The sequence below is a fragment of the Dendropsophus ebraccatus genome, chromosome 6 (assembly GCF_027789765.1).
Source record: "Dendropsophus ebraccatus isolate aDenEbr1 chromosome 6, aDenEbr1.pat, whole genome shotgun sequence".
Taxonomy (NCBI): domain Eukaryota; kingdom Metazoa; phylum Chordata; class Amphibia; order Anura; family Hylidae; genus Dendropsophus; species Dendropsophus ebraccatus.
In genome coordinates this window covers 26,749,662-26,777,241 of record NC_091459.1, presented here as the reverse complement: position 1 = coordinate 26,777,241, position 27,580 = coordinate 26,749,662, and the positions used below count along the sequence as shown (strand labels likewise).

The following is a 27,580-nucleotide window of genomic DNA, read 5'->3' as shown; positions in this document are numbered from 1 at the left end:
TAGCTGTAACCCTTCTCTCCCCGGACAGAGAGTGCCCACATATGTCCTGCTCATTCCTTCATGCTCCCTGCATTCTCTGTCAGCCCTTGTGTTTACCATACTTACCATTCCTGCTATAATGTGCCTGCACTTACACTCAGCTATCCACACTACCGCTATAATGTGCCTACACTTACTGCTGTGTAAAAATTTTTCTAACACTGTCGTCCTGCACACCTCTGTGATTCTCACTTCCTGATTGGCCCATGCTGAACACACCCCCTTCCCCATTGCTGTCATGTGACCACACAGACCTCTGACAGCAGCCCTGCTTCTCTATTCTAGCCTGTTGTACTACGCTACTACATTATGGGGATCTGCAGTTCCATTCTGTAAATACAAACTGCTGCTGTTTCTTCAGGTTTACGCTCTTACTTTACATTATACACCACATACTGATTGTCATACTGTACAGTAACTTATAATATCACATATTCTGCTGTTTCAAATGTTTGTTCCATTAGTTTTACATGTTGTTCAGAATAAACATTATTTTGGGGTGTGGAACCAATTGTTTACATTTCAGTGATTTCTTATGGGAAAATTTGGATTTCAAGCACAGTCCCGGAAAGAATATATATATATATATATATATATATATATATTATGCGCAGTGTATTCTAATAATGGTTTATATTGTTATTTCAGAAAGTTATGCACAAAATAAGACAAGATGGCTGTAGGTATGGATTTAGCTCTGAGCTTGTGTCAGACTTCCCAAAAGGTTTGACATTAGTGGAATACAGGTATGTGCCCCCTCACCCCCCCCCCCCTTCTTCTACACAATTTACATTGTCCTAATGTATATGACTCCATTCATTTATTCTGATATTAAAGGAGTGAAAACTGTTTTGAACTGTCATATAAATGAATTGCCACCACTCTGTAGTCTTTCATGCTTACCGTCTGCTCCTGAGGCAAAGTGTCCGCTCTATTCTCTCCATTGCCCCACTTTTTGCCTTTTGTACATCCTGTAATGGACTTCCTCTTCCTGTTGTCCACTCTAGCTGGGATTTTAGCTAATGATACCCGACCCGGCTGATGGATTGTCAGTAACTGCAGTGGTGTCCCACCCAGGGGCGTAGCTAGGATTCATGGGGCCCCATAGCAAAAAACTGTATGGGGCCCCCCTACACACTATAATATATATATTCGGTGATGTGGCAAAAAAAATCTTGTGGCCAGAGGCAGAATCCTGCGTGCAACCACAACAGTAACTGGCAGAGGAGAAAGCCAATGTCTGCTTGTTCTGTCCATCCATTGTATTTACCTATAACAGCCTATTAGGAGCCTCATGGTTATATACATAGGTGCAGGAGCAGACTACCTTTTGCTTAACCCGTTAGGTACTGCAGTGTGTAAGTGACCCAGTGTTCTCTTACATGCTGCAACACAAACAAAGGGTTAATACAGAAGACAATTAGCTCTCTCTCCTTCACAACTCCTGCACTGATAACCCCTGACCTCTGCAGGAGCTCAGAGAACAGAGGTCAGAGGTTATCAGAGTAGTGAGGCAGAGAGCTAATTGTTAACCCTTTTTTTTTTTTTTTGTGTTGCAGCATGTAACACTGGGTCACTTACACACATAAGTACATAAGGGGTTAAGCAAAAGAACACAGGAGGCTCTTATCTTCCCTGGGCCCCCTCCCTCCACAGGCCCCATAGCAACCGCCTTCCCTGCCTCTATGGTAGCTACGCCACTGGTCCCACCCCAGTCAGTGACTGGGTAATCCATCAGCCGGATCGTGACATTGCAAGGGGATGCCGATGGGAAATGCGGAAGCGGGGATGTGTTGCTGCAGAGACATGGGGACAGGTAAGTATGCATTCTGTATACGCCCCCACCTGCAGTGTTAATATTTTTTTTTATTTTTTTTTATCTTTGTTGGACTTCTTTAAAGGAGAAGTCCAGCGAAAATTTTTAGTAAAGTATTTTATTGGCCCCCAAAAGTTATACTGATCATCAATATACACTTATAACAGGAAATGCTTATAATGTACTTTTTCTCTGCACTTACTACTACATTAAGACTACATTAAGGCTTCACTTCCTGGATAAAATGGTGATGTCACGACCCGACTCCCAGAGCTATGCGGGCTGTGGCTGCTGGAGAGGATGATGGCAGAGGGATGCTCGGTGTCCCTCCAGTGCCCTGTGTCCCTCATTGTCCCTCTGCCATCCTCCTCTCCCGAAGCCACAGCCCACACAGCTCTGGGAGTCGGGTCGTGACATCACCATGTTATCCAGGAAGTGACATCACCATGTTATCCAGGAAGTGACATCACCATGTTATCCAGGAAGTGAAGCCTTGATGTAGTAGTAAGTGCAGGGTAAAAGCACTTTATAAGCATTTCTCATAGGTGTATATTGGGGATTTGTATAACTTTTGGGGGGCAATACAATACTTTTAATGAAAAATTTTTACTGGACTTCTCCTTTAATAAGAACATATTATGATTTTTTTTTTCTTTAACTAATAGCCACACAGTTACAGTAATATAGTATTGAAAGAAAAGGTGGTTCTAATGTAGTTTCGGGAATATAGCATGTTGTCCATTATCCTTGTTATGGCAGTTCATATACGTTGCATTTTAGAGCTATTTTTCCACTAAGGGAAAGTGCCATGATTTAACGGCCAATAATGGCGGTCACAAATAATGATCAATAATCTGAGGTAATGTCCACAAAAAATATGGATCCCAAAGACTTCTATTGGTGTGTGAATACAGACACGTTTTGCGGATGTGTGTTCGAGGCCTTATTAAAGGGAACCTGTCACCTGGGACGTGGGCGCAGAGCCCGTCCCAACCCCCCGATGCAGCCCCAGATACTTACCCTTTCCTGCAAGTCCCGCTCCTGGAACCGGTCCCGGGACGGAGATCTTTGCGCGCACTGTATGCTAATCAGCAGAGAGGAGTCTGATGCTCCTTGAGAATGACTGGAGCCGTCTCATCTCTGCAGCGTGCACACGACTTCCGACGGGGATATCTTCGTTCTGGGAGCGGGTCCAGGAGTGGGACTTTCATGAAAGGGTAAGTATCCGGGGCTGCACCGGGGGGTCGGACGGGCTGTGCGCCCGCATCCCAGGTGACGGGTTCCCTTTAATTGTAAAAGTAAAAAAAAAAAATTATTTATATATATATATATATATATATATATATATAAATATAAATTCTTTTTTTTTATTTTTATTTTTTTTGCTTACTATTTTGCAGTTCACCCAACATTGCCAAAAAATTTCACGTTGGACATTTGCGCTCCACAATAATAGGTGAGTTATCCCATGCCCATAGAGGATAATAGTTTTTGTTATAATTCCTGTTCATTGCGCAGTGTTCTTTTTAGGGTTCATGCTGATTTTTAACCAGCGACCGGTGTAATTTCTGAAAACTAATGCTCCGATGCTGACTACTGAATATTTTCTGTAACAGTTTATATAAGGCTCTGTTCACACTGTTCACCAAATCATTTCGTTTGTGGGACAGATTCTGATAGTTTGTTACTATAACTTTTTATTTTCCTCCAGGAAACTTTATAGCAAACCTCAAGGAGGCAGCTGGTAATAAGGTTTTCAGAGTAAACTACTTGGGTGACTGGGGCCTACAGTTTGGTAAGTGTTAATATGCAGCTGAAACAAATAATCTACATATGTTTTAGACTATGTTCCCACTGTAGGATCATAGTGAAAAAAGGCGTTTATATGTTAAGTGACGGCCACAATAAATTATTATCAATGTTATCAGACAGACACCTTTTCCCACTATGATCCCGTAATATAGCCTTAAAGGGGTATGTCAGTGATTTTTTTTTTTTGTATTTTTTTTTTTTTGTTTTAAATCAACTGGTTTCAGAAAGTTATATAGATTTTTAAATTACATCTATTTAAAAATCTTGAGTCTTCCAGTACTTAACAGCTGCTGTATGTCCTGCAGGAAGTGGAGTGAAGTCTGACACAATGCTGTTTGCTGCCACCTCTGTCTGAGACAGGAACTTCTCCAGAGCAGTAGCAAATTCCCATAGAAAACCTTTCCTGCTTTGGACAGTTCCTGTCCCGGACAGAGAAGGCAGCAGAGAGCTCTGTGTCAGACTGGAAAGAATACACCACTTCCTGCAGGACATACAGCAGCTGATAAGTATAGAAATACTTTTTTAAATAGTAAATTACAAATCTATATAACTTTCTCAAACCAGTTGATTTGTAAGAAAAACATTTTTGTCGGAGTACCCCTTTAAAAGAGAAGTCCCATAAAAATAAAAAAGGCAGGAAGCCAGGGTGGTGCAGAAATATAAGAAAGTATACTTACCTGTCCCTGTGCCTCTGTTGCATCGCGCCAAGGTCTCACTGACGACCACCAACTGTCATTTTCTCCCAACATTCGGGTATGCGACATACTGCAACATTACTGCCCGGCTGATCGATTGCCCACTCAGCCAGTTAGTGACTGGGGTGGTGTCCCACCCCTGTTACTGATTGGCTGAGCAACAATCAGTCATCTGGGTATGTGACATTTCAACTGAAGAATCTGCAAAAGGCTGTCGGCTGTGAACGAAACCCAAGAGCGGCGATACAGGGCACAAGGATAGATAAGTATACTTTGTTTATTATGTTCCCCCGCCTTACTGTCTTTTTTTTTTTTTTTTTTTTTTTTTTTCCCATTTTATGGGACTTCTCCTTTAATATTATATTTTGTGTGTTAAAATATCATTAAGAATTACTAAATGAAACTCCCAAGAATTACAGTTTTTGTCAATCCTACCTTCCTAAAAATAAAGTGATCAAAATGTCATTTTCTAGGACTTTTGGGTGCTGGATTCAGCAAGTTTGGCAGTGAAGATAAGCTCAAGTCTAATGCTTTACAGCACCTCTTTGAAGTAAGTCTTCTATCTAGGTTTTCTATAAACCAGGGATGGGGGACCTTCAGCCCTCCTGCTGTTGCAAAACTACAATTCCCATCATGCCTGGACAGCCAAAGCTAAAGCTTTGGCTGTCCAGGCATGATGGGAATTGTAGTTTTGCAACAGCTGGAAAGCCAATGGTTCTCCATCTCTGATATCAAGTACGGATTTACTCTGATTCATCTTAATGAAGAAATTATATCTTCTGACTGTTTTACATGTGCAATGCTCAGGTATATGTGAAAGTCAATGCAGCAGCAGAAAAAGACGAAGAGATGAAACGTTCTGCGCAGGAATTTATGAGGAAACTGGAGAGCGGCGATCCACAAGCCCTTTCTCTATGGACACACTTTAGGGGTTTGAGCATTGAGGAATATGCTAAGGTCTATAAGGTATAGTATGTTTTGTTTTTTTTGTTTGTTTGTTTGTTTTTTGTAATAAAGCACAGCACAAATCTGAACCTTAATAAAACAGACAGATTACATTCAGCTGCTTCTTTGCGGTAATCTCTAGAACAGGCAACTGGTCAGTTTTAGTTACTAAAAATGAAGCAGCAAGCCACATGTGGGCTTTAAGTTTGGAGAAGTCTGTGTAAAAGCTGGTAATGTCATAAAATGAAAATGTAACCATTACTTGTAGTCCCTGATGGCCTAGTCTACGGGGTAATGTATGGCATGAGACCAGGATGATGTAAATTTATGTTATTGCGTCGCTACCCGGGTTCAGAGAGGGTTCTGAACCGCTCGCCAGCAGCTGGGGACGGCAGCTGATCCCAGGTCGACACTCAATTGCTATGGGTTCAACCAGCCCATAGTAATGGATTACTGATTTCATTGATCAATGCAGTAGATGTCTACTGCATTGATCCCTGTGAGAAATCAGTGTTGCTAACATAGAAGTCCCCCATGGCACAGAAAATGTCATCTCACACAGCCCCATAGACCAAAAAAAAAAGTGTTATAAGGATGGTGATATGGCAAAGTTTAAAAAAAAATTTCAAAGCAGTCAGATAAAATTAAGATAAATAAGTTACCTATTGTTGTAATCATGTAATGTCAGTTTTACCATAGGGTGAACAGCAAAGAAAAAGTTTGTGAAAAAAAAAAAACTTCACTGTGCAAATAATTTTTTCCCCCAGTTTTGCAGCATATTTTAGGGAAAAATGAAGTCTTTCATTGCAAAGTACAATTGGTTTAGCAAAAAATAAGGGCTCATGTGGGTCTGTGGAAAAAAATGCAAGCGCTATGGCCTTTTAAACAGGAGGAGGAAAAAGCAAAAGTGCAAAAACGTGAACTTAAGGGATTCAGGTCTTAATGTCATTTCTGATAAGTTCATTGTCAGCCATTTGTGTATTACAGCGACTTGGCATAGAATTTGATGAATATGCTGGAGAATCCTTTTATAGGGAAAAATCACATGATGTCTTGGACCTTTTGCGAAGCAAGAACATTCTTAAGATCACCAAGTAAGGTTTACTGTCAATATTTAATTTCTGAGTTTTATATTTTTCCACATGGTCTTTAACCCCTTTCCGCAAAATGACGTTTGGGAAATGTTATGTAAAGCAGGTAGTTCCTGCTTCATGACATTTCCCAAACGTCATTCTCTCCCTGCCTCCCCCCGCTGTCCCTAACCACGATCAGGCAGCGGAAGGAGGCTCTGTCACAGCGGGAGGAGGCTCTGATATAAGACTATTAGGCCCCTGCACTGAGGCAGGGACCTGATCGTATGAATGAGCATGAGGAAGGAGGAGTCTATCCTCCGTGGGGGTGGATGGCTTGGACTGAGGTGAGAGCACACATCGGCCTGTGAGCATGTCCTTACATCTTGAATGAGAAGTGGGGTCTGAGCTGATGTGGATGGACGTTCTAATGCCATTGGCCAAGTGCGCTGTTGGTTATTTATTGTTGAGACATTATTCTGTTCAGCTTCTCTGTTCTTAGTTTATGCTACCCTGAGATAGGGCTGCATAAACCTACAGACGGAGTCTCTTTAAGAGACCACCTGAGGCCTGTGCAGTTTTGTCTCCTTGCACCATCTTCACTCCAGCCCATTCCTGACTTCCTTTGGAGCAGGACTGAAAGTGCCCTGGAAAACCCTCTCTTGTGGCTTCAGCATCAAAAGCAACCATGTTAAAAATTTAAATTTTTAAAGTACACTGCCCATACCCCAGATGGAATGGTGTGGTTGACTACTCTGTGAGTTTTTGTTCTGATCCATTTAATGCATGCATTGGAACTATCGCAGCAATTGTGTATGAGGGGGGGGGGGCACCTGTCCTTCTCTTTGATGGCAGATTTTAGAGGAGCAAAAGGATCAGGCCTAAGTTGGCATAAATGCATTTATCAGAGACTAAACATTAGATATATGCTGGCAGACCTTGGGGGTTTTGTGAAGCATATTCCCTTAATATATATATATCCGACAACTAATCTTTCTATTACAGTGAAGGCACTGGAGTGGTGGACCTGACAGAAAATGGAGACCAGTCAGCACATTCAACGGTCATGCGTAGCGATGGGACAACTTTGTATATTACAAGGTATGACCAGCAATACAAGGAGCTATTTGAATTTTTGGGGTGGTTTGTTGGTCATTTCAAATGGGTTATCTACGTAGTAATCACGGCCGTTGCTGCAAATCGGCAACGACGGCTGTGATTATTACGTAACTTTCGTAGTGTGAACATAGCCTAAATGTAAATATCCTTCAGGATTGCCATACATTTACTCCATTCATCTCCCCATCAGCTCTGACCAGCTTCCCTGTCCCTTCTGAGTAAAAACGTCCTCGCAGCATGATGCAGCCCCCCAACATGTTTCATGGTTGGGATGGTGTCTTCAGGGTAGCCTTTTGCATTTAGGTCAGAAAGTTCAAGCCCGACCTTCCCTACATGACTTGTGTCAAACTTCAAATGAGACTTACTTTATGGCAGAATGACAAGAAGAATTTTTATTGAAGCATCATTTTCTTTTCTCGTGCGTCTTATTGGGGGACACAGATACCATGGGTATAGGCTGCTGCCACTAGGAGGCGCTGACACTAAGAAAGAAACAAAGGAAGTGACTCCTCCTGAGCAGGATATACCCACCCACAGGCACTGAGGTAAACCAGTTTAGCTTAGTGTCAGTAGGAGGCAGACACAGGTCTGGGTTCTCCAGGCCAGTTTCTTCCTTTATGTTTAGTTAGTTAGATTTTCTTTTTCCTTCTAGGTCTTATGGATTCTTGGGCACGGTGGGTAATCTAGACCCACCCTGATCCCCTCACTATGCGACCAGGGAACAGACCATAAATATAGATGGACTGTCTACCCTCGGTTGCCACCGGCCGGCAACGTGACACCATGGCACCAAATCAGTCTGACTGTCTGGTCGCCTTTCTGCGGACTCTGTATCCGCACAGCCCCTTCCCGCCTCGCCCCCCAGAGCTTGGCGCGTAAGGTGAGGCACCCACCGGCTGAAGACGGCAATGGTGAGTATGGGCTCCTACCTGGTGAGTATATTCCCCCTGCCCACCCTCCCAGGCCACCATTGTATTCTTATAGACAACCCCCGGGCCATGCTTTCCTCACACAGGGATTTCTCCATCTCCCCATGCTCCACTCCCTCAGGGTCACTGTACCTCTGTGGCTCTCCCCTCAGTCAGTAACAGGCCAGCCCCCTCCACCATTTTATTTTGTACTGGTGCCTCTCTGGGTGCCATGGGGTGTACAGTGAGGGGTCTCCCACTCCTGTCAGTGCTGTGCAGGCTGCAGTTTCCCGCCTTTTTTCCCTATTGTGGCTATGTCTGGAGTACCTGCTCTAGAGGATGCTCCGCCTCCTCCGTTAGGCCCCGCCCCCTGTCGGCCGTAGCACCCCGCCATTTTTCTTAGGTTGCTGAGCCTGCACTACTGCACTGTGGATGCCCCGCCCCTCCCGTTAGGCTCCGCCCCCTTTCGGGTGCCGCGTGGGCCACAGCATCCAGCCCTGTATCTTATGTGGCTGATTCTGCACCCCGGGATGCTCCGCCCCCTCCCGTTAGGCCCCGCCCCCTTCGGGAGCCGCGCAGCCCGCAGCATCCTGACATTTTTCTTAAGTTGCTGGGACTTACTGTGGGATGCCCCGCCCCCTCCCGTTAGGCCCCGCCCCCTTTCGGATGCTGTAAGGGCCGCAGCATCACCATTTTTGTTATCTTTTTAACTCTGTGGAGCCTTCACTGTGATGCCCCGCCCCCTCCTGGGTTGCCCCGCCCCTTTTCGGGTGCTGCGGACTGCAGCATCCTGCCCTGTGTCTGTGTGTGTGTGTTCGTGTTCTCTCCCGGGAGAGCTACCACACACACTGTTCTATTCCCAGCAGCTTCTCCTGCCACCTACTGGTGGAAGTGGTTATTACACCATTACATATATAAGAATGGCTTGCATCATGTTTTCTTATGGCCAATGTTCCATATAATGTTCCAGCAACCCTTGGTCTGCAGATCCAGCATTTTTGGTGCTGGTTGACCCCTCTGTGTCAGATTTTATATATTTAAGATTACATTAATACTTATATACACATTCTGGTTCCCCTCCAACCACATACGCACAGACACATTCCCCATCACCATACGGTGTTTCTGTGTCCTCAGTGAGATCCTTCTGCTACATGGTGTCACAAGTAGGACACTGCACCAGACACGTTACTCACTACTAGACGGAGCTTACTGTGCTCTGAGCAGAACCCCCTGCTACATGGTGTCACGAGAAGTACATGGAACCAGACACGTTACCCGCTATCCAGGTGGTGTATCTGTGCTCTGAGCAGAACCCTCTGCTACATGGTGTCACGAGAAGTACATGGAACCAGACACGTTACTCGCTATCCAGGCAGTGTATCTGTGCTCTGAGCAGAACCCTCTGCTACATGGTGTCACGAGCAGGACACGGATCCAGACACGTTATCTGTTTCCAGGCAGTGTATCTGGGCTCTGAGCAGAACCCTCTGCTACACAGTGTCACGGTAAGTACACGGATCCAGACACGTTATCTGTTTCCAGGCGGTGTATCTGGGCTCTGAGCAGAACCCTCTGCTACACGGTTTCCCAACCAGGAGAACCGTCTGCTACATGGTTGGTCATACAGGTTATGGGACCAGACACATCACCCATTGCCAATCATTGTTCCTGTGTTACTCAGAGCTACCCCCTCTGCTACAGGATGTCACAAGCACGACACATGTCCTGTCATTCACATCACCCCTTAGCGGGCGGTGCTTCAAACCTGCCTCTCATCTTCATGACATAGATTCCTTTACTACATGATGTCAGAGACATAGAACTGGACACGTTATCACCTCCCAGGTGGTGGTACAAGGTGATTCAGAGCTCTGCCCTCTGTTGCATGATATGGCTCCAACTACATTACCTGTAGTTTGGTGTGCACAGGTTGTGGTATTCTGTTACACGATGTAATACACCTTCTTCAGGTCCACTCATTATAGTGCATTATAGTGGTGATGCTTGGCATTTCTCGTGTCCAGTTCTCGTTTACATTGGGACACAGTCCTGTTCTCTTCCCTGCTCCCAGAGCACACCCTGTAGGCTTCTGTTTGCTTGTCTAGTTTACAGGTCTGACCAGGCACATTACCTGCTTCCAGTCCAGGGATTTGTATCTCTTGAATGCTGGTCCTTGGTTACTTACTGCTTGCAGCTACTCTGCTCGTGTTACCCTGTATATTACCTTTCATCCTCGTAGGACTCCCATGATCGGTGCCTGTCACTTCAGGGGATCATCATAGGGTAACTTGTTACCACACCATTTCGTCTTCTGTATGTTTCCACTAGCAAGTCTCATTACCTGCTCTCGGGCAGTGTAACCTTGGTTTATTCCTCTCGGGCCGTATCCTTTCTAAAGCCCGAGCATCCTGCTACGTGTCCCACTACACAAGGTACAGAACCCCCTGCTTTACCTGCCTCCGGACTGTTGTACTGTCATACTCTGGTCCTCTGAGTGGCCGGCAGCATATAGGTACAGTCACTATTTCATCCTGGTACTGTCAGGGTGGTTCTTCTGTCCTTCATCTGGGCATAACTACCATGTTTTGGCATTTGTTTCACTGGCTGTTACCCAGTAGTATGGCTTGGTAACAGTAGTAGTATTGTATTGCCTAGACCGTCCCCTCTGCTATACTGCAGATGGCCCTCAGCGAGGTTTGGTCTTATTGTCTCATGGTGCTCTACTTCAGGAAGCTGTCCTTGGTCAGCACCAGCCACATTGCCTCTTCTCTTTGATCTGGGTGAAGTGAGGCCTCTCGGTTCCTCAGGTAAAACAGTAAGGGTTTCTTCTACCCCTGGTGTATGTAGGACATCGACTGCCTACATGACTCACAGTGCTGCTTTAGGACTTCTCCTTCTGCATCTGCCTATGGCCAACATGGCTAGTATTTAGTCTTCTCTCTCTTAGGCAGCTGCAGTCTCACAGGGTAAGGATTCCTGTTTATTGCCTGTACTGTTTCTCTACCGTCCTAAGCCTAGGTGTATGGTCCCTTTGTGGTCTAGCTTCTCCAAGTGTCCTTTTTTGGCCATATGGACTATGAAGCATTGTTGTTCTCAGTTCAGGGTTTTGCAGTGCTCCCGCATACACAGTTATTCCTACGCTCTGGAGTAGCACACTGTTGTGCATGACCCCCCTATCCTAGGTTTGGTTTTTTACTACTCAGTCAGGAAATCTTCAAGCAGTCCTTCTCTCCTCCGTGAGGATGGAATATTTAGTATAATAGGTATCCTACAGTCCTCCAGAGGACTGTTATTCCGAGATTGCTTCTTCCGACAGGCAGGTGTGGGTTTTCAGCCCTCATTGGCCTCTATGAGCACTCCTGCTTGACTTGCTTGTCCTTGGTCTTCTTGTTGACCTGCCATGCTCTCCAGATGGGACTCCCGGTCCCCCTCCCTTATCTTGTCTCCCATGTGGAGTCCTCGAGAACTTCTCCCTTAAAGATTTCCTCTACTTGCAAACAGGGTTGTTCACTGGCCCATGTCTGGCCCTACCTAAGGCTCTATCGTCTCCGAAACTATTGCATTCTGGCCAGGCTTCATTTGTTCGGCAAGTTGCCAATTCTCGATCATCTTTTCTCATTAACCATTAAAGTCCCCTTGTTTTCCTGTTGCTCTGTCCACCAGAATGCATCTGGCTCTCGCCTTTCCAATTGCCTAGGGATCCGGTTGAGCTGGTTGATCCGCTAATCTCTTCAATGTGGCCATTGGATCCCGCATAAGGTTCCTTTCTCAAGCAACGTCTCTGCTCACCCTTTGAGGCGTTGGTTTCTAGATCTAGTCTACATATGGACTCTAGTCTATGTATTAACTGTTGTTCCCATTGTCCTCTGACTACTCCCGTGCCTATAAGCCTTACCTCGACCTCCCTCGACGGTTTTCTTCTTTGACTCCATGCTCTCGAGTACCTCTAGGCTTCCTTGGAGCGGAGTGTTTTATATGATCGACCTCCTTTCTGAGGCTTTAACAGCCCATGGAGTTGTTTTTTTCCCAGCCTACCGGCTTCCTCTGCTCATCTTTTCTGTCGGACACTGCGGGGTACCAGGTACTACTGTACTCTTTTCAGGACAACTTGCTCAAGATTCAGATCACGGTTTTCTTTTCTCCCTCTCCTTCTTTCCCTGGACTGCATTATGCTTGGAAAGCTTTATTCTTATTAACATGTATGTGTTTCTCAGATGGGGTAACTCATGTCATAGGCCATGGCTTTCTCTTCACAGTGAAGACTGTACTCCTAGGCCTATGGAGCTTCCAGCCTGGCCATTCTTCCCTGCTCCATAGTCAGGGACGCAGCTTCTCCTGCATCTCATGTAGCACCTTCTATGAGAGACTCTCAGTCCTTTCTCCTTTATTTGACGCCTTAGGCCTCTAGGTGCCACGAAACACTTTCCAGTCTCTCCCGTCATGGTTGTATTTGCCTTTTTTCTGTTCTACCTCAGAGTAAGTCCCTGCCGCCTGTGGTCGCCTACTTGGCTGGGCGTCTGCTTTTTTCCCCACATCTAGCCTACTAGTTCTGTTGGACTCAATGTTACATCATGTTGCTGGCTTCTAGGAAGGCCACAACCCACTCTGCAGTGCAGCACGTTGCTCCAGGGACTAGACCCGCTTTCCTTTGCCGCGGACCTGTCGGGGTTTTCTCTGACGCATTCAGCATCAACCCTTGCTCTATTCCTATTTGATGGTTGTGTTGGTGCTATTTTGTGGCTTCTCGCCAAGCGCTCTTGTCTAGCGGTTATCTTTCCCACCCCATGGACTGCTTTTGGACGTCCCATGGTATCTGTGTCCCCCAATAAGACGCACGAGAAAAGAGGATTTTTTACTCACCGTAAAATCTCTTTCTCGTAGTCTTCATTGGGGGACACAGCACCCACCCATTTTTCTTTTGGGTTTTTCATCGGTATGGTAGTTTTCTCAGTTTTTGGTGTTATTCCTACTTTACCTGTTCTTGACTTCTCCTACTGCTCTGGCACAAACTGGTTTACCTCAGTGCCTGTGGGTGGGTATATCCTGCTCAGGAGGAGTCACTTCCTTTGTTTCTTTCTTAGTGTCAGCGCCTCCTAGTGGCAGCAGCCTATACCCATGGTATCTGTGTCCCCCAATGAAGACTACGAGAAAGAGATTTTACGGTGAGTAAAAAATCCTCTTTTACACGTCACAATCTCGTGCTACTTTGCATAGATTTATCACATAAAATACATTTTATTTTGTAATTGTAACATGAAAAAAATATAGAGTTGTTATCAAATCTTAGCAGCCTGCAGTGTGGTTTTTAAATAATTCAGACTACCCCTTTTAAGCTAAACAATTAGGCTAGGTTTACACAAAGTTTTTCTTATTTGCTAACAGATCCGTCCATATTATCCGCATCCGTTTGCATGTCAGATTATTTTTTCTTTGGTTTCTCACTTCTTCTGCGCATGCTCAGTAAAATAATTGATGAAAACTGTTAAAGGGTTACTCCAGCGAAGGGGGCGGCTTTTTTCTGATCTGGCCGGGGAGGAGGGTGGCTGAGGGCAACGGCGTCCACCTACCTCCCCGGTTCCAGCGGCTGCTTTCTGGTCTCTGACACGGGCTCGAGATGTGACGTTTCAAGTCCGCTCAGCCAGTCAGGGACTGAGGCGGGATCCCAGCTCCGGTACTGACTGGCTGAGCGGACTTGAAACGTCACGTCTCAAGCGTCGCGATACGAGACCGGAGTGCTGCGATATGGGACCCACCCTCAGCCACCTCCTCCCCGGCCAGATCGGACCCCCCCCCCCCCCCGCTGGAGTACCCCTTTAACTTGCAAACGGATGTAAACGGAAATAGCTTCAGTTTAGATCCGTCCTCATTGACTATAATGTAAAAAAAATAAAATAAAAAAACGGAAGTGCACTTTCCGTTTGTGTTCCGTTTTTTTCAAATGGAGGGAAAAAAGCTGAATGCAGGATTTTTTTTTTTTTCGTTCACAAAACCGGAATACATGTAATACATGTAAACGGAGCACAATAAAAATACATAGAAATAAATGGGGTGTTGGACGGCTACGTCAGATTCCGTTTATGTTGTTTAAAAACTGAACTGTGGCAGAGAGAATAACGCCAGTGTGAACCTAGCCTTAGTATGCTACAGATGAGTGTGCATCCCGACTCACATTTTCTTTCTGTTATATGTGTTCTGTTAAACCTGTTGACTACTTTTCACTGACTGTGTGTACGCTTCTTTCTTCCGGCATTTGTCTCTTCTTTTTTTTTTTCCAGAGATATAGCTGCTGCAATTGACAGAATGGAGAAATACAACTTTGATGAAATGGTGTATGTGGTATGTGTTTACTTTATGCCTATTGAGCAAAGTAACTGACTTAGTGTTACCTAAGTGGGGGTCCCGATTAGTCATTACCTCCAATCTTCCTGTTTATTCGAGACCTTGAAGGCCAAGAAGTTTCTACAGTAAGGCCCCGTGCACACAGAGCAAGAGCGGCAGAATTGTCCGCCAGCCTCCGTGTCAAAATTACACTCTTGCTCTGTGTGCACGGGGCCTAAGGGCCAGTTCACACTGAAAAATCAGCGCTGATTCCTCACTGAAAATTCCACCTGAAAATATAGTGCAGAGCCAAATTCCATTGAGTTCAATGGAATTTGCATTCTGCAGTTCACATAGCGGAATTTCCGCACTGAACTGTCCGCGGCGGATCTGCTTTCCACCAGGAGAATTAACACGTCCATTCTTCAGGCGGAATCCTGTTGAAATGAATTGAGCAGCGAGTTTCTGCTCTGAAATTTTTCACCAGAGGCGATCCTGCATGGATTTTACACAGAATTTTAAAAGAACACTTTCCTCGCTAATTCAGAGCTGATTCCTCAGTGTGAACTGGCCCTAATAGCGAAGTGCTCAGTTATCTCTGCTATCTGCTTATCAGCCTGTTTCCGTTTAACTGATTGCCGCTCCGTGTTGCTCCTCCCTGGAAAGCTGGATCCAGTACTGGGAAACTTCTCCCAGTTTCTACTGCATAGACCAAAAAAAAAAAAAGAAAAGAAATTAAAAGCAGTTGAAAAGAAAAAAGGAGACTATACAATGTGTGCTGCAAAATGTTTAAATTTAAAAACACTTTTTTTTTTTTTTTTTTTTTTTTTAACTTTTACTTTGAAAATAGCTAGTGGCCACATTGCAAAATCACAACCATTTGTGATTAAAAGGGGTTGTTCACCAAAAAAATTTTCTTAGTACTGGAAGAATTAAGATTTTTTTAATAGAAGTAAATAACAAATTTCTACCACCAGTTGATTTGAAAGAATTCTTTAACAAATGGTTTTAACATGTAATTGATTATGTGGCTAATGGATGTGTGTGAACACAGCCTAATGGTCCTTTTACACAAAACAAATGATCGTTCGTTTTTGCACGATAACGATCGAATTAGAACGATAATCATACGTGTAAACGCAGCGAACGATCAAACGACGAGCGATAAATCGTTCATTTTGATCTTTCAACATGTTCTCAAATCATCGTTGATCGTCCGCAAAAAATTCGCAGATCGTTTGTCTTTCAACGATTTCCCCTATGTGTGAGAGAGGCTTAAACGATCGCATAGCGAATTTTCCGTACGATGTATCGTTCCGTCTAAACGCTGATCGTTATGAAAAAAACATCGTTCATTCAAAATCGTTAATAGTGCGATCGGGCGAATTATCGCTCCGTGTAAAAGTACCATTACAGTCTGCATTGCTGTGATAGAAAAAGAAAGCTAGGAGCCTAAACTGAAAAATTGACCAGGCTTTGTATAAATATCCTACTGATAATTCTATTCCCATGTATTTGTATTCTCCTATGCTGAATGAAGACCGATAAAAGTCAACAAACCCATTTTCTGAATTTGTTCAAGATTTTGAAGATGCTTGAAAAAGATAAAGTAGACCGGTGAGTCTGTATTCTATGTCCATAGTTATAAATGCTGACCACAAAATGGCCTCCTTAAAGGGATTTATCGGATTATTCTCTTTTGGCAGACAACACTGCTCACATTTCCAGTTATGCATAGTCAAACATTGCCTGACCGTACATATTTATATTTTGAGCCTCTCGCTCTTATTCTTGACATAAAGGCCCAGATTTATCTACCTCAAAGGCACACGGTCTAATTTTCCCCACAGCAACCAATCACAGCTCAGGTTTCATATATTAATAAACTCTTGTCAAATTAAGCCTGAACTGTGATTGGTTACTATGGGAAAAATGAAACCTGAGCTGTGATTGGTTACTATGGGAAAAATGAAGCCTGAGCTGTGATTGGTTACTATGGGAAAAATGAAACCTGAGCCGTGATTGGTTACTATGGGAAAAATGAAACCGGAGCTGTGATTGGTTACTATGGGGAAAAATGAAACCGGAGCTGTGATTGGTTACTATGGGGAAAAATGAAACCGGAGCCGTGATTGGTTACTATGGAGAAAACTGAAACCGGAGCCGTGATTGGTTACTATGGGAAAAATGAAACCAGAGCCGTGATTGGTTACTGTGGGAAAAATTAAGCCTGAGCCGTGATTGGTTACTGTATGAGGTTCATACAGCTTGATAAATCTGAGCCAAAATAGTGTAACCAGACAAACTATTGCAAGAGATTTTCAATGTACTTCTATTAAGAAATCACAAGTATCCCAGTACTTATCAGCTGCTATATGTCCTGCAGGAAGTGGTGTATTCTTTCCAGTCTGACACAGTGCTCTCTCCTGCCACCTCTGTCCATGTCAGGAACTGTCCAGAGCAGTGGAGGTTTTCTATGGAAATTTGCTTCTGCTCTGTACAGTCTCTGCTGTGGACAGAGGTGGCAGCAGAGAGCACTGTGTCAGACTGGAAAGAAAACAACACTTCCTGCAGAACATACATACAGCAGCTGATAAGTACTGGAAGACTTGAGTTTTTTTTGTAAAGTACATTATTATTATTATTATTATTATTAAAGTAAATTACAAATCGCTGTCACTTTTTTGTACCAGTTGATTTGAAAGAATTTTTGGGGGGTGAACAACCCCCTTAAAAGTTGAGTAGATGTATAGAAGGAGAAACTGATACGTTGTTCTGCCACCATTCTGTCACAAGTTCCCCCTTCCTCGTCACAGTCTCTTTCTACACGGTTTCCTTTTAGCTGTCAGCATGTTATGTTTGGGCGAGTACAGGGGATGCAGACGAGAAGAGGGGATGTGATTTTTCTGGAAGATGTCCTGGATGAAGCACGTTCAAGGATGCTGCAGAATATGGCCAAGACTGACAGTAAGGGCTTCACCATTTATTCATTCAGTTATAATAGCAGGGAGAGCTAGTGCTGGCACAACTGACAATTTTGTTTTTAAAGGGAGATTAAATAGGATTTTTTATTGTGGTAGGCAGAGGTCAGTGACTCCAGCTTATTTAAAGGGGTTATCCAGATGTATAAAAACATTGGCGCTTTCAACCAGAAACAGCACTTCTCCTGCCCATTTTGGTTTGTTTGGTTTTGCAGCTCATTTCTATTAAAGTCAATGGAGGTGTAATACCACAGACAACCTGTGAGCAGAGTTGGTGCTGTTTTTGCTAGAAAGTAGCTGTATTTTTCTAAACATTGACAACCTCTTTAAAGTGGCAGTGTCAAATAAACTGAACTTTGTTGTGTCGTCAAATTTGTCAAAAGTTAAAGATCCCAATGGCTCTCACTCCTGAGACCTACTAAGATTTCAAGAAATGACTGGATGAAGCGTGCTACAGCATGCGTCACTACACGGCTGTTACTCAAATCAGACTTATACGCTTCATTACAACCTGTCTCTTTACCTGACTATAGTTTGGGATTGCAGCAAGTCTCAGGAGTGGGCCCTAAAGTGTTTTTTTTACTTTTTTGACATGTCTTACAACATGCCAAGAATTTTATTTTACAATATCTTTTTACAATAATCTATTATTATTATTATTATTTTTTTTTTTATAAAAGCTGTAGTTTGTGTGTCTCTCTTCCTTTAGTTTTTTTTTCTCTATTTAGATGTCGATTTATAAAGTTGTGAAAACAGAGTATGGTCAACTGCAGTGACCTACTCTACTACCAGCACGTGTATATACTGATCCCTTAGCCAGTCAGGCAGTGAGCGGGGAGTCTTGGGTAATACCCAGCAGGGTGTACCCACACTCCCACCAGTCACTCGACCACTAGCTGGATCGCCTGCACAGCACTGTCACTGACCACTGGCCCGTTCTTCAGCTAGCTACTTGATGCCGGGAGTAGTGACACCGTGAAGGAACGCTGCCACACTCCCCTAGCATCTTGTGTGGTACCGCACAGCCAATTGACCGCCAACCAGTGAGTCTCGATTATGCATGACACAATTGCCAATACATGCATAGCCATCTAACTCTCTGCAACACAGTATACCCTAACATGGGGCACACAAGCGCATTGGAATAGTACCTGGCAGACTGTACTATATTCTGCTTTTTAGTACTATTCCTGGTAAGGGTACCTTGCTCAATATATAATCACATCGTACCCCACACCAAGTGGCGATTGAGTTTTAAATCCCCCTACCTTACTGTACAAGGATCTCGTTTTTAATCAATTGAAATAAAAGTTACATTTTAACTACTCTTTCTGCCACTGGGGAAAGTTAGGTGCAATAGGGAATTCTATTCCAATATATTGATATTAAAAATAAATATTGATAAGCACTTCCCAGCAGGCTGTAAGTCAACAACTGACCTTCTATTGCTAGTTTAACTGTATAAATTTTATTATTGTTCTTAATTTTATTCAATAGCAAGTAAAACCACTGAAAATCCCGAGGACACTGCAGAAAAAATAGGCGTGGCTGCTCTTATTATACAGGTGAGGTATAGGCGCCTTATGTAAAGGTAAATCTCTTGAGTTTTAGTTTTTATTTGTTTTTTTTACATTTTAAAATTTTTAACATTTTATTTTAAAAACTTCTGGTAGCAGATATATTGGAGAACTATCTTCCCGTATTCTCTCTATAGACAGGGGCATTTGTGCTTTACAGCAGATGAAATGGACTGTTCACGTACAATAGGATTCTTATTAAAGGGGTAGTCTGGCCCATCTTATTTTCTGGGCAGCTCCACCGCCTCGAGCGTGAGGTCACAGCATGGCCGTTATTCTGACGTCAGCGGCAGTGGGCGTCCCTTCCTCGATGTGCCACCCTCATCTTCATACGCTTCAGATGCTTGCGTACCGTACTCACAATATGCCAAAGTATGGCACACCAGCGTCTGAAAATGAGGGCAGCACATCCGTGAAAAGACGCCCACTGCAGCTGACGTCACGGCACAGAAGGGCGGTGCTGGAACGCAGCCATGACGTCAGACTTCCGTCGGTGGAAGTAAGATGGGCCGGAGTATCCCTTTAAGGAAACTTATGTTAGCTGCAAAGAACTGCGAACGATAAAGTGGATCCTTGTAGTGGTGACATCACAGCGATAAGCATAAACCAGCCGTACACATAACAGGAAAATCGCAGTATTTAATTGTGACTTCAATCATGCATTTATGTGATATACGTAAACGCTGCTTTTGTATGTTTTTTTATATTAGGATTTTAAAGGCCAGCTTCAGGCCGATTACCGATTTAACTGGGATGAAGCACTGCAAAGCTGTGGAGACACTGGTGTGTTCTTACAATATACACACGCACGATTACAAAGGTATTTAGACTATTATAAAATGTATCCCCAAACATTATTAGATGGGTTTGGACTTAGGCCATGTTCACATTTGCATTGGATGCGCCACATGTGGTGCTATTGTTCTTCTCAATGACGGACCATTATTTTTTCAGTGGAGTGTATAAGGCATCATTAGTATCCATTATATCAGGGGTAGGGAACCTTGGCTCTCCAGCTGTTGCAAAACTACAACTCCCATCATGCCTGGACAGCCAAAGCTTTAGCTTTGGCTGTCCAGGCATGATGGGAGTTGTAGTTTTGCAACAGCTGGAGAGCCAAGGTTCCCTACCCCTGCATTATATGATGAATCTGGCACTGCATTGTGGTTTCCACTATAAACACTTTATAGCTTACTTGCACTTTCCTTACACTTTTTAGCTTACTTACACTTTGGAATACTAGAGAGGAAGAAGACTTCAGTGCATCCTGTCTGCAGGATCCTCCTGCCATTGCCACGTTGCAGCACCTTCTTAGGTAATTCTTCTTCATTCTGCAGTTATGAATAGAGACAATGATGTTGTGTAAGCGAGACAGTGTTGTATTCTTGTGGATCGCATTGCCACTTGTTGACAATTATTAACCTATTCACGTCGGTAATCTGTGTATATATATGTTCCTACTGCACATATCCCATGCATTAGAAATGTATATATACGTTCCTGACTGATGTGAGTGCCTGGCTGCAGTGAGAGCGGTCCTGCACACATCATTGTCCCGGGAGCTGAGGATAATGAGTGGCAGCTGTGATCTCGAATGACTCTTGGCAGCAGTGACACTAATCTGACCTTCGTATGTTAACATTGTTAGAGTCCTTTTACACGAGCTGTTAAGGGTCAGTACAAGGATGCAAGCGAGATCCGATTTGGCGAGATTGGCTGTCATTTGCAGTCCCTTCAGAAGGCATAATTAATTACGTGGCCCCAACGCATGAATGATCACTGTATCGTTTGTGTGGTCATTTAAATATATTTGTATTGGCCACACAACCCCTGCTTACACATGGGAGATGTGCGGCCGATACAAAAGATGTGATCAGCCGACAAGCAGATGTTTTCCCGCTCATCGTCTGATGACTGGCACTTTAACACAGCCCAGTCATTGGCTGAAGGAGCTTTTTTTAGCAACGCTTCTGGCCAATAATCGGCCCGTGTAAAGGTCGCTTTAGCCTCTAATCTTAAAAAACGAGAGAGTAGAAGATTAAAGGGCCTTTTACACAGGCCAATTATGGGCCAGGAGTGTTGCTAGAAATGATTGACAGATGGAGGAGGAGGGGCCTGAAGATAGTCGGCCAAATCACAAGCAGCGCAGATGGTAAGTATACACTGCTGCGTGTGATCTTTAAACTGACAGCACAAATATATACATATCCTTTACAAATCTGTGCTGTCAGTTTGCAGGCTGCACAATCGATACAAGGATCATTTGTGCACCCCGGGTCCCTTGATTTGTCGTGCCATGTAAAGGCACTGTGAACAAGCGCTGATCTTGATGATTGGCCCTTTTTTGCGGCCTACAAATCTGGTAATCTAAATGGACCCTAAACCAATAACCATTTAGACCAACCAAGATGTAAATAGCGCTTTTCAGGAAATTTAAATAGAGTAGCTAACAAATCATGGGTGCCACTATATATGAGACAGAAGGGATACAGAAACAATGTTACCCTCGCTTTACTGCTACCCGAATTAATAACGATGAAGTATTGTAAAATATAGCGTTTGAATATACAGTGGTCCCTTGGATTACGAGCATAATTCGTTCCAATCCACTCTTAATCCAAAGCAAATTTTCCCATAAGAAATCATTGAAATGCAGAAAAAATGGTTTCACACCCCAAAATAATGATTTTATATTCTAAATAACATGTAAAACAAATGAAACAAACATTTAGAAACTGCTGAATATGTGATATTATAAGTTACTGTACAGGAATCTGCATGTGGTGTATAATGTACAGTAAGGGCATAAACCTGAAAAAGAGCAGCAGTTTGTAGATACAGGATGGAGCTGCAGATCCCCATAATGCGGTAGTGTAGTGCAACAGGCTAGAATAGGGAAGCAGGGCTGCTGTCAGAGGTCTGTGTGGTCACATGACAGCAATGGGGAAGGGGCGTGTGCTCAGCATGGACCAATCAGGACTGACAGATACTGCAGGGAGCATGAAGGAATGAGCAGGACATATGTGGGCACATACATACATGGGGTGAGAGGGGTTACAGCTATGGTGAGATAACACAGTCCACAGTCTTGTCCTCTGATGTGAGCCCCAGCCTGAAGTGGATCTGCTATAATTTGGAAGGTGAGGGAGACTCCCTGGGTCAGAGTACAGGGCTGTAGACCCCTCTATGCAGACCATGTCCCTCCCCCTCCCATCCAGTACAGGGAGCTCTTAAACCAAGTCACAATTTTGAAAAACTGTGAGCTCTTAAACCAAGTTATTCTTAAACCAAGGTACCACTTGTAGTCATGTAGTGTATTAATAAGTAAGATGTACATTTTAATCATTTGGAATCTGTTTTGGTGTATAGAGCGCCATTGTTTAGTGCTGGCTGGTCATTGCTGCTCTGCATTCTGCAGACTAAGGGCACTATTCCACCGGACGATTATCGTTTGCATAATCGTTAACGATTAACGATCTCAAACGACCGCTATTGCAAAAGACCTGAAAACGTTCACTCATTTCCATGGAACGATAATCGTTACTTATGATCGTAATTGCAATAGTTTCTTCTTCGCTATTTATTCGCTATTGCGTTCGTATCTATTGCGAACTACCGAACAATGTCTTATTCAATGTGAACGATTTGCGAACAAGCAACAATAAAAATAGGTCCAGGTCTTATAAAGCGATCAACGATTTCTTGTTCGGTCGTTAATCGTTAACTGCATTTCAACCGAACGATTATCGTTTAGATTCGAACGATTTAACGATAATCTGAACGATAATCGTCCGGTGGAATAGGGACCTAAAGCCGACCTGCACACCGAACCTCAAGCTAAACCAAATATTTTCTCATAAAGAACAATTGGGTTATGTTACTGTCTATACCCGGTGCACCATTGCAAACCAGGGAACCTGGACTTTTAAACTACATATAGATTGTTATAGTTCTGCAGTGTATCAGCTGTCATGAATTTATTGTGTAATTTTATTTTCTATTTGTATACAGATATGATGAAGTAATATACAAGACTCTGAAGGAGCTTCAGCCAAGATATTTGGTTGCTTACCTCATGGGTCTTGGGTTAGTACCAGTTGTTTTTTTTTCCTTCCACATAGTATTGTTATTGCTGCACATTGAACATAACACACAATGGGGCTCTTTGTGTGAAAAAGCATTGTCCTTACTTTACTTAATTAAAGGGGTTATATATGCCTTATAAATTGTTGTAATATCATGTGAGTGCTGTAGTGATGTTTGCGTTCATCCTTCTCATTTATAGCAGCAGTGTAAGGTATTGCAGCCTTGTAGAGAACACTGGTGAGAGATCCCTACACTCAGAATAGGAATGTGTTCCATAAGGGTACTATTACACAGAACGATAATCGGCCGATTATTGCTCCGTGTAATAGATACAACAATCAGCCGATGACACCGATCTTGACACCTGTTGATATAGGTTTGAACCTATAATTGTTGGGCGCTGACCAATAGCGGTGCGTGGCTGGCGGCTGACGATATACATTACCTGCCCTGCAGCCTGGACAGGTAATGTATAAAGTTAAAGAGAACCTATCACCTAAAAATCACTTTCCCTATTATTAAAGTACATCTCTCCCTAAGTCTATCTATGAAGATACAGGCTGCCTTTGCAGGAGCCCTTCCCGCCACTCGGCATGCCGGGAGTTTCCTGTCTCGAGCCGGCTGTTTTGAAAAGAGCCGGCTCGAGACAGGAAATGAAAAAGATTACAGTGACAAAACGAAGCAATAAAAATAATTAATTGTATTTACAAATATGAATAAAATCACAATTGACATAAAATTAGCAAAAAAAAAAGTTTAATTTTTGCTCATGATTGGTTCTCTTTAAGCAAGGGCTGCAAGGACATTAGTAACGATGTCCCTGCAGCCCTTGTTAAACGATAATCGGGCCATGTAATAGGCCCAGTAAACGAGCGCCGATCTAGCAGATCCGGAGCACTGCTGTGTCATCCGTCATCAATGGAGGGGACAGGCTAGATGACGCAGCAGTGCTCCTAGCGGATTTTGCCCTGACTAACAGTGTGGGACCAGCTCCGATGAGGAAGGTAACTCGCATACCTTCCTCCTCAGTGTCCCTGGCACTGTAGTGGGATATCAGACAATATATCAGGTAAGATTCCTCTAACCTGCTGATAGTTCCCCTTTAGGGTAGCTTCACACGTACCGTATTGCAGTGGATCCGCAGCATATTTGACTAAATAAATGAACACAGCATCAAATCCGCAGCAGATTTTACAGTGCGGATTTGATGCTGCGTCCATTCATACAGTCAAATCTGCTGCCTACCTGCAGCAGAAAATTCACTGTGACATGGTACGTGTGAAGCTACCCTTAGGGTGCCTTCACACCTACCGGATCCACAGCGGATCTCACTTCTGCGGATTCGCAGCGAGATCAGCTGCGGATCCAGTATCGGACAGCGGGGGGTAAAGCACATATTCACAGCGGGATGTCAATCCTGCTGCGAGTATGTGCTATCATAGGGGTGAATGGTACCGGATCCGCAGCGGTTCTCGCTACGAATCCGCAGAAGTGAGACCCGCTGCGGATCCAGTAGGTGTGAAGGCACCCTTAGGGTGTGTTTACACATACAGGATCCGCAGCAGATTTGATGCTGTGTTCAGTTATTAAAATCAAATCTGCTGCGATACGGTGTGTGTGAAGCTACCCTTAGGGTGCATTCACACCTACAGGATCTGCAGCAGATTTGATGCTGTGTTCAGTTATTTAAATGAAATCTGCTGCAGAAAATCAGCTGCAGATCCTGTTGGTGTGAACGCAGCATTAGGGTATATTCACACGGGCGGGCTCGCAGCGAGATTCTCGCGGCGAGCCCGGCAGGTCCTGGCAGTTCCCATAAACTACATACTTGCTGCGGTCTAAACGACCGCAGCGAGTATGTAATTATACCGCGCTTAACCCCTTCTACTCCCGCCGGCTCCCCCGCTGTAAGCAGCATACATTACCTGTCCTTGCTGCACGGGTCCGGCGTCCTGCTCTCCCGTCCGGCCAATTAGTGTGTTGCCCAGCCGCAGCCACTGATTGGCCGGGCGGGAGAGCAGGACGCCGGACCCGTGCAGCAAGGACAGGTAATGTATGCTGCTTACAGCGGGGGAGCCGGCGGGAGTAGAAGGGGTTAAGCGCGGTATAATTACATACTCGCTGCGGTCGTTTAGACCGCAGCAAGTATGTAGTGTATGGGAACTGACAGGACCTGCCGGGCTCGCAGCGAGAAACTCGCTGCGAGCCCGCCCGTGTGAATATACCCTTAAACTGTTTTAGAGCTCTCAGCGTCATCATTCATTATAGGAGTTACAAAACTGTTTAAATACTGATTTAAATTTTTGTATATTCGGTTTACAAATCCCCCCTCAAGGGATGAAATATACAAAAATTAGAATAAAAAAATACAATAACTTACTGCAAAACATATTAGAACTCCAGCCGTATGCCATCAATTGTAGCGCCCTGTTCACACATTTCCAGGTACAAATTGAGACAAATTAGAAAAATGTTCCCAGAATATTATGGAGAATACAAGCTCTCCGTACTGCGAACTTTGGGCAGGTTAAAATGTTTTTCACATTTTTAGTGTATTCTAAATACTGTATGTTATTTTACAGCCATTTAGCTAATGTGGCACATCACTCTCTCCATGTTAAAGGAAGCGCTCCAGAAGTTGCACATGTAAGTCCCATAAGATGGTTGTAACCATAAGTTTCTATTGGTTACAAATTTACATTGTTGTTGTTGTTGTTTTTATTATCATTATCATCATATAGAACTTGTCCACCACCGTTTTTACAATCTTTTAACATAGGATATAATATGAACACTATTGTTTCTGCAGGCTCGGCTTCATTTCTTTAATTCTATACGGGTAGTTCTGGCAAATGGAATGAAGATACTTGGAATTACACCTGTTGACAAAATGTAAAGAATGGCAATAATCATTATTTTAATAAAATATTTACATACATTAAAGTGGTTTTCTGCTGCGTATAGTTCCTACTTGATAGAAGTGTTTCCTTACGGTGAAATGATCCCAAAATGTCAGCTTGCTGGGACCACAAGTGTTAAATTTCTCTGCTGCGCCCCCCCCCCCCCATACTTACCCCCTCCTCCTGGTTCCATCGCTGGGAAATTGTTGCTACTCCTCTGCGCACTCATTATACAGATGATGACCATAGAAAATCACTGCTTCTGCCTTTTTTTCCTACATTATCTTATATGTTATCTTTATTCTGTAGGTCAGTACGATTACAGTGATAGACGGTTTGAATGATTGCACCGCTGTAAATATATAAACAGTTTCCCCTCTCCCAGCATGATATAAATACATCATGTTGTGCGGGGAAAAACTATGTTACACTGTCCGTGCATCACAGAGCGAACGTGGAATTTTTGAATCCAGTCTAAGGCCCTGTTCACACTACAGAATTGGCACAGATTCTGTGCAGAACCTGGACTGGATCCAGCTTTTCCAGGCACCTGGGGTGGAGCGGCAGGGAGTAGCCTGGAGATCAAAGGCAGCTGGTGAATAAGCAGAGTGCCAAGAAAACAAAGCGATTTGCTTCCTTTTTTTTATGTAAATTCACTCACCTCTATCAGTAACCAATTGGCACCCCTGTTCTTTGCTGCAGGGTTGCTGACAGGTCCGGTTACAGTCAGGTTACACTCTGCAGCTGTGATCAATATTGATTGCACAGGATCAGCCTGAAGTCTGCTCCTGGTAGTTGCAGACAGGTGTCAGCTGTACCATACACCTTCCCACCAGGTCACCTTAAAATTATTGGCGGTCATTAAGAAGTTAAGATTAGATTTTGTTTTGTTTTTTTGTGTAGAATTGGCAGGAAGGAATGTATAACAAACGCAGCTGCCAACAGGAAAAACGGGCTAGTCCATTGTATAAGGGTACTATTACACCAAGAAATTTTCCGACGACTAACGATAAACGATCTTAAACGACCGCTAAAGCAAATGACCCGAAATCGTTCGCCCAAGTACACGAAACGATGATCGTTATTTATGATCGTTCTTGCGGTCGTTTAGTCGTCGATATTGCGTACGTTTCAGCTGTGAATTCTTATTCCACCGAACGATGTGCGAACGATCAAACGATAAAAATAGGTCCGGATCCTATTAAACGATCAACGATTTCTTGTTGGTCGTTTAATCGTTGCTGCTATTACACGAAATGATTATCGTTCAAATCCGAACGATTTAACGATTTTTCGAACGATAATCGTTCG

General features: G+C 43.8%; 1 protein-coding gene across 1 annotated transcript in view; it reads left to right on the top strand.

Moving 5' to 3' along the window:
- The window catches only part of RARS2 (arginyl-tRNA synthetase 2, mitochondrial), a 30,036-nt gene extending 3,724 nt beyond the window's left edge, over positions 1 to 26,312 (top strand). Inside the window, exons 5-20 of the mRNA XM_069973554.1 lie at positions 688 to 785; positions 3,256 to 3,311; positions 3,567 to 3,650; positions 4,836 to 4,912; positions 5,170 to 5,328; positions 6,295 to 6,401; positions 7,383 to 7,478; positions 14,683 to 14,743; positions 16,266 to 16,342; positions 17,568 to 17,692; positions 19,204 to 19,271; positions 19,994 to 20,103; positions 20,503 to 20,598; positions 23,295 to 23,369; positions 25,952 to 26,015; positions 26,179 to 26,312. Of these exons, the coding sequence (XP_069829655.1) occupies positions 688 to 785; positions 3,256 to 3,311; positions 3,567 to 3,650; positions 4,836 to 4,912; positions 5,170 to 5,328; positions 6,295 to 6,401; positions 7,383 to 7,478; positions 14,683 to 14,743; positions 16,266 to 16,342; positions 17,568 to 17,692; positions 19,204 to 19,271; positions 19,994 to 20,103; positions 20,503 to 20,598; positions 23,295 to 23,369; positions 25,952 to 26,015; positions 26,179 to 26,265 (1,440 nt within the window). The 3' untranslated portion in view covers positions 26,266 to 26,312. The remainder of the gene's footprint in view (positions 1 to 687; positions 786 to 3,255; positions 3,312 to 3,566; positions 3,651 to 4,835; positions 4,913 to 5,169; positions 5,329 to 6,294; positions 6,402 to 7,382; positions 7,479 to 14,682; positions 14,744 to 16,265; positions 16,343 to 17,567; positions 17,693 to 19,203; positions 19,272 to 19,993; positions 20,104 to 20,502; positions 20,599 to 23,294; positions 23,370 to 25,951; positions 26,016 to 26,178) is intronic.
- The last annotated feature ends 1,268 nt before the right edge of the window (positions 26,313 to 27,580 follow it).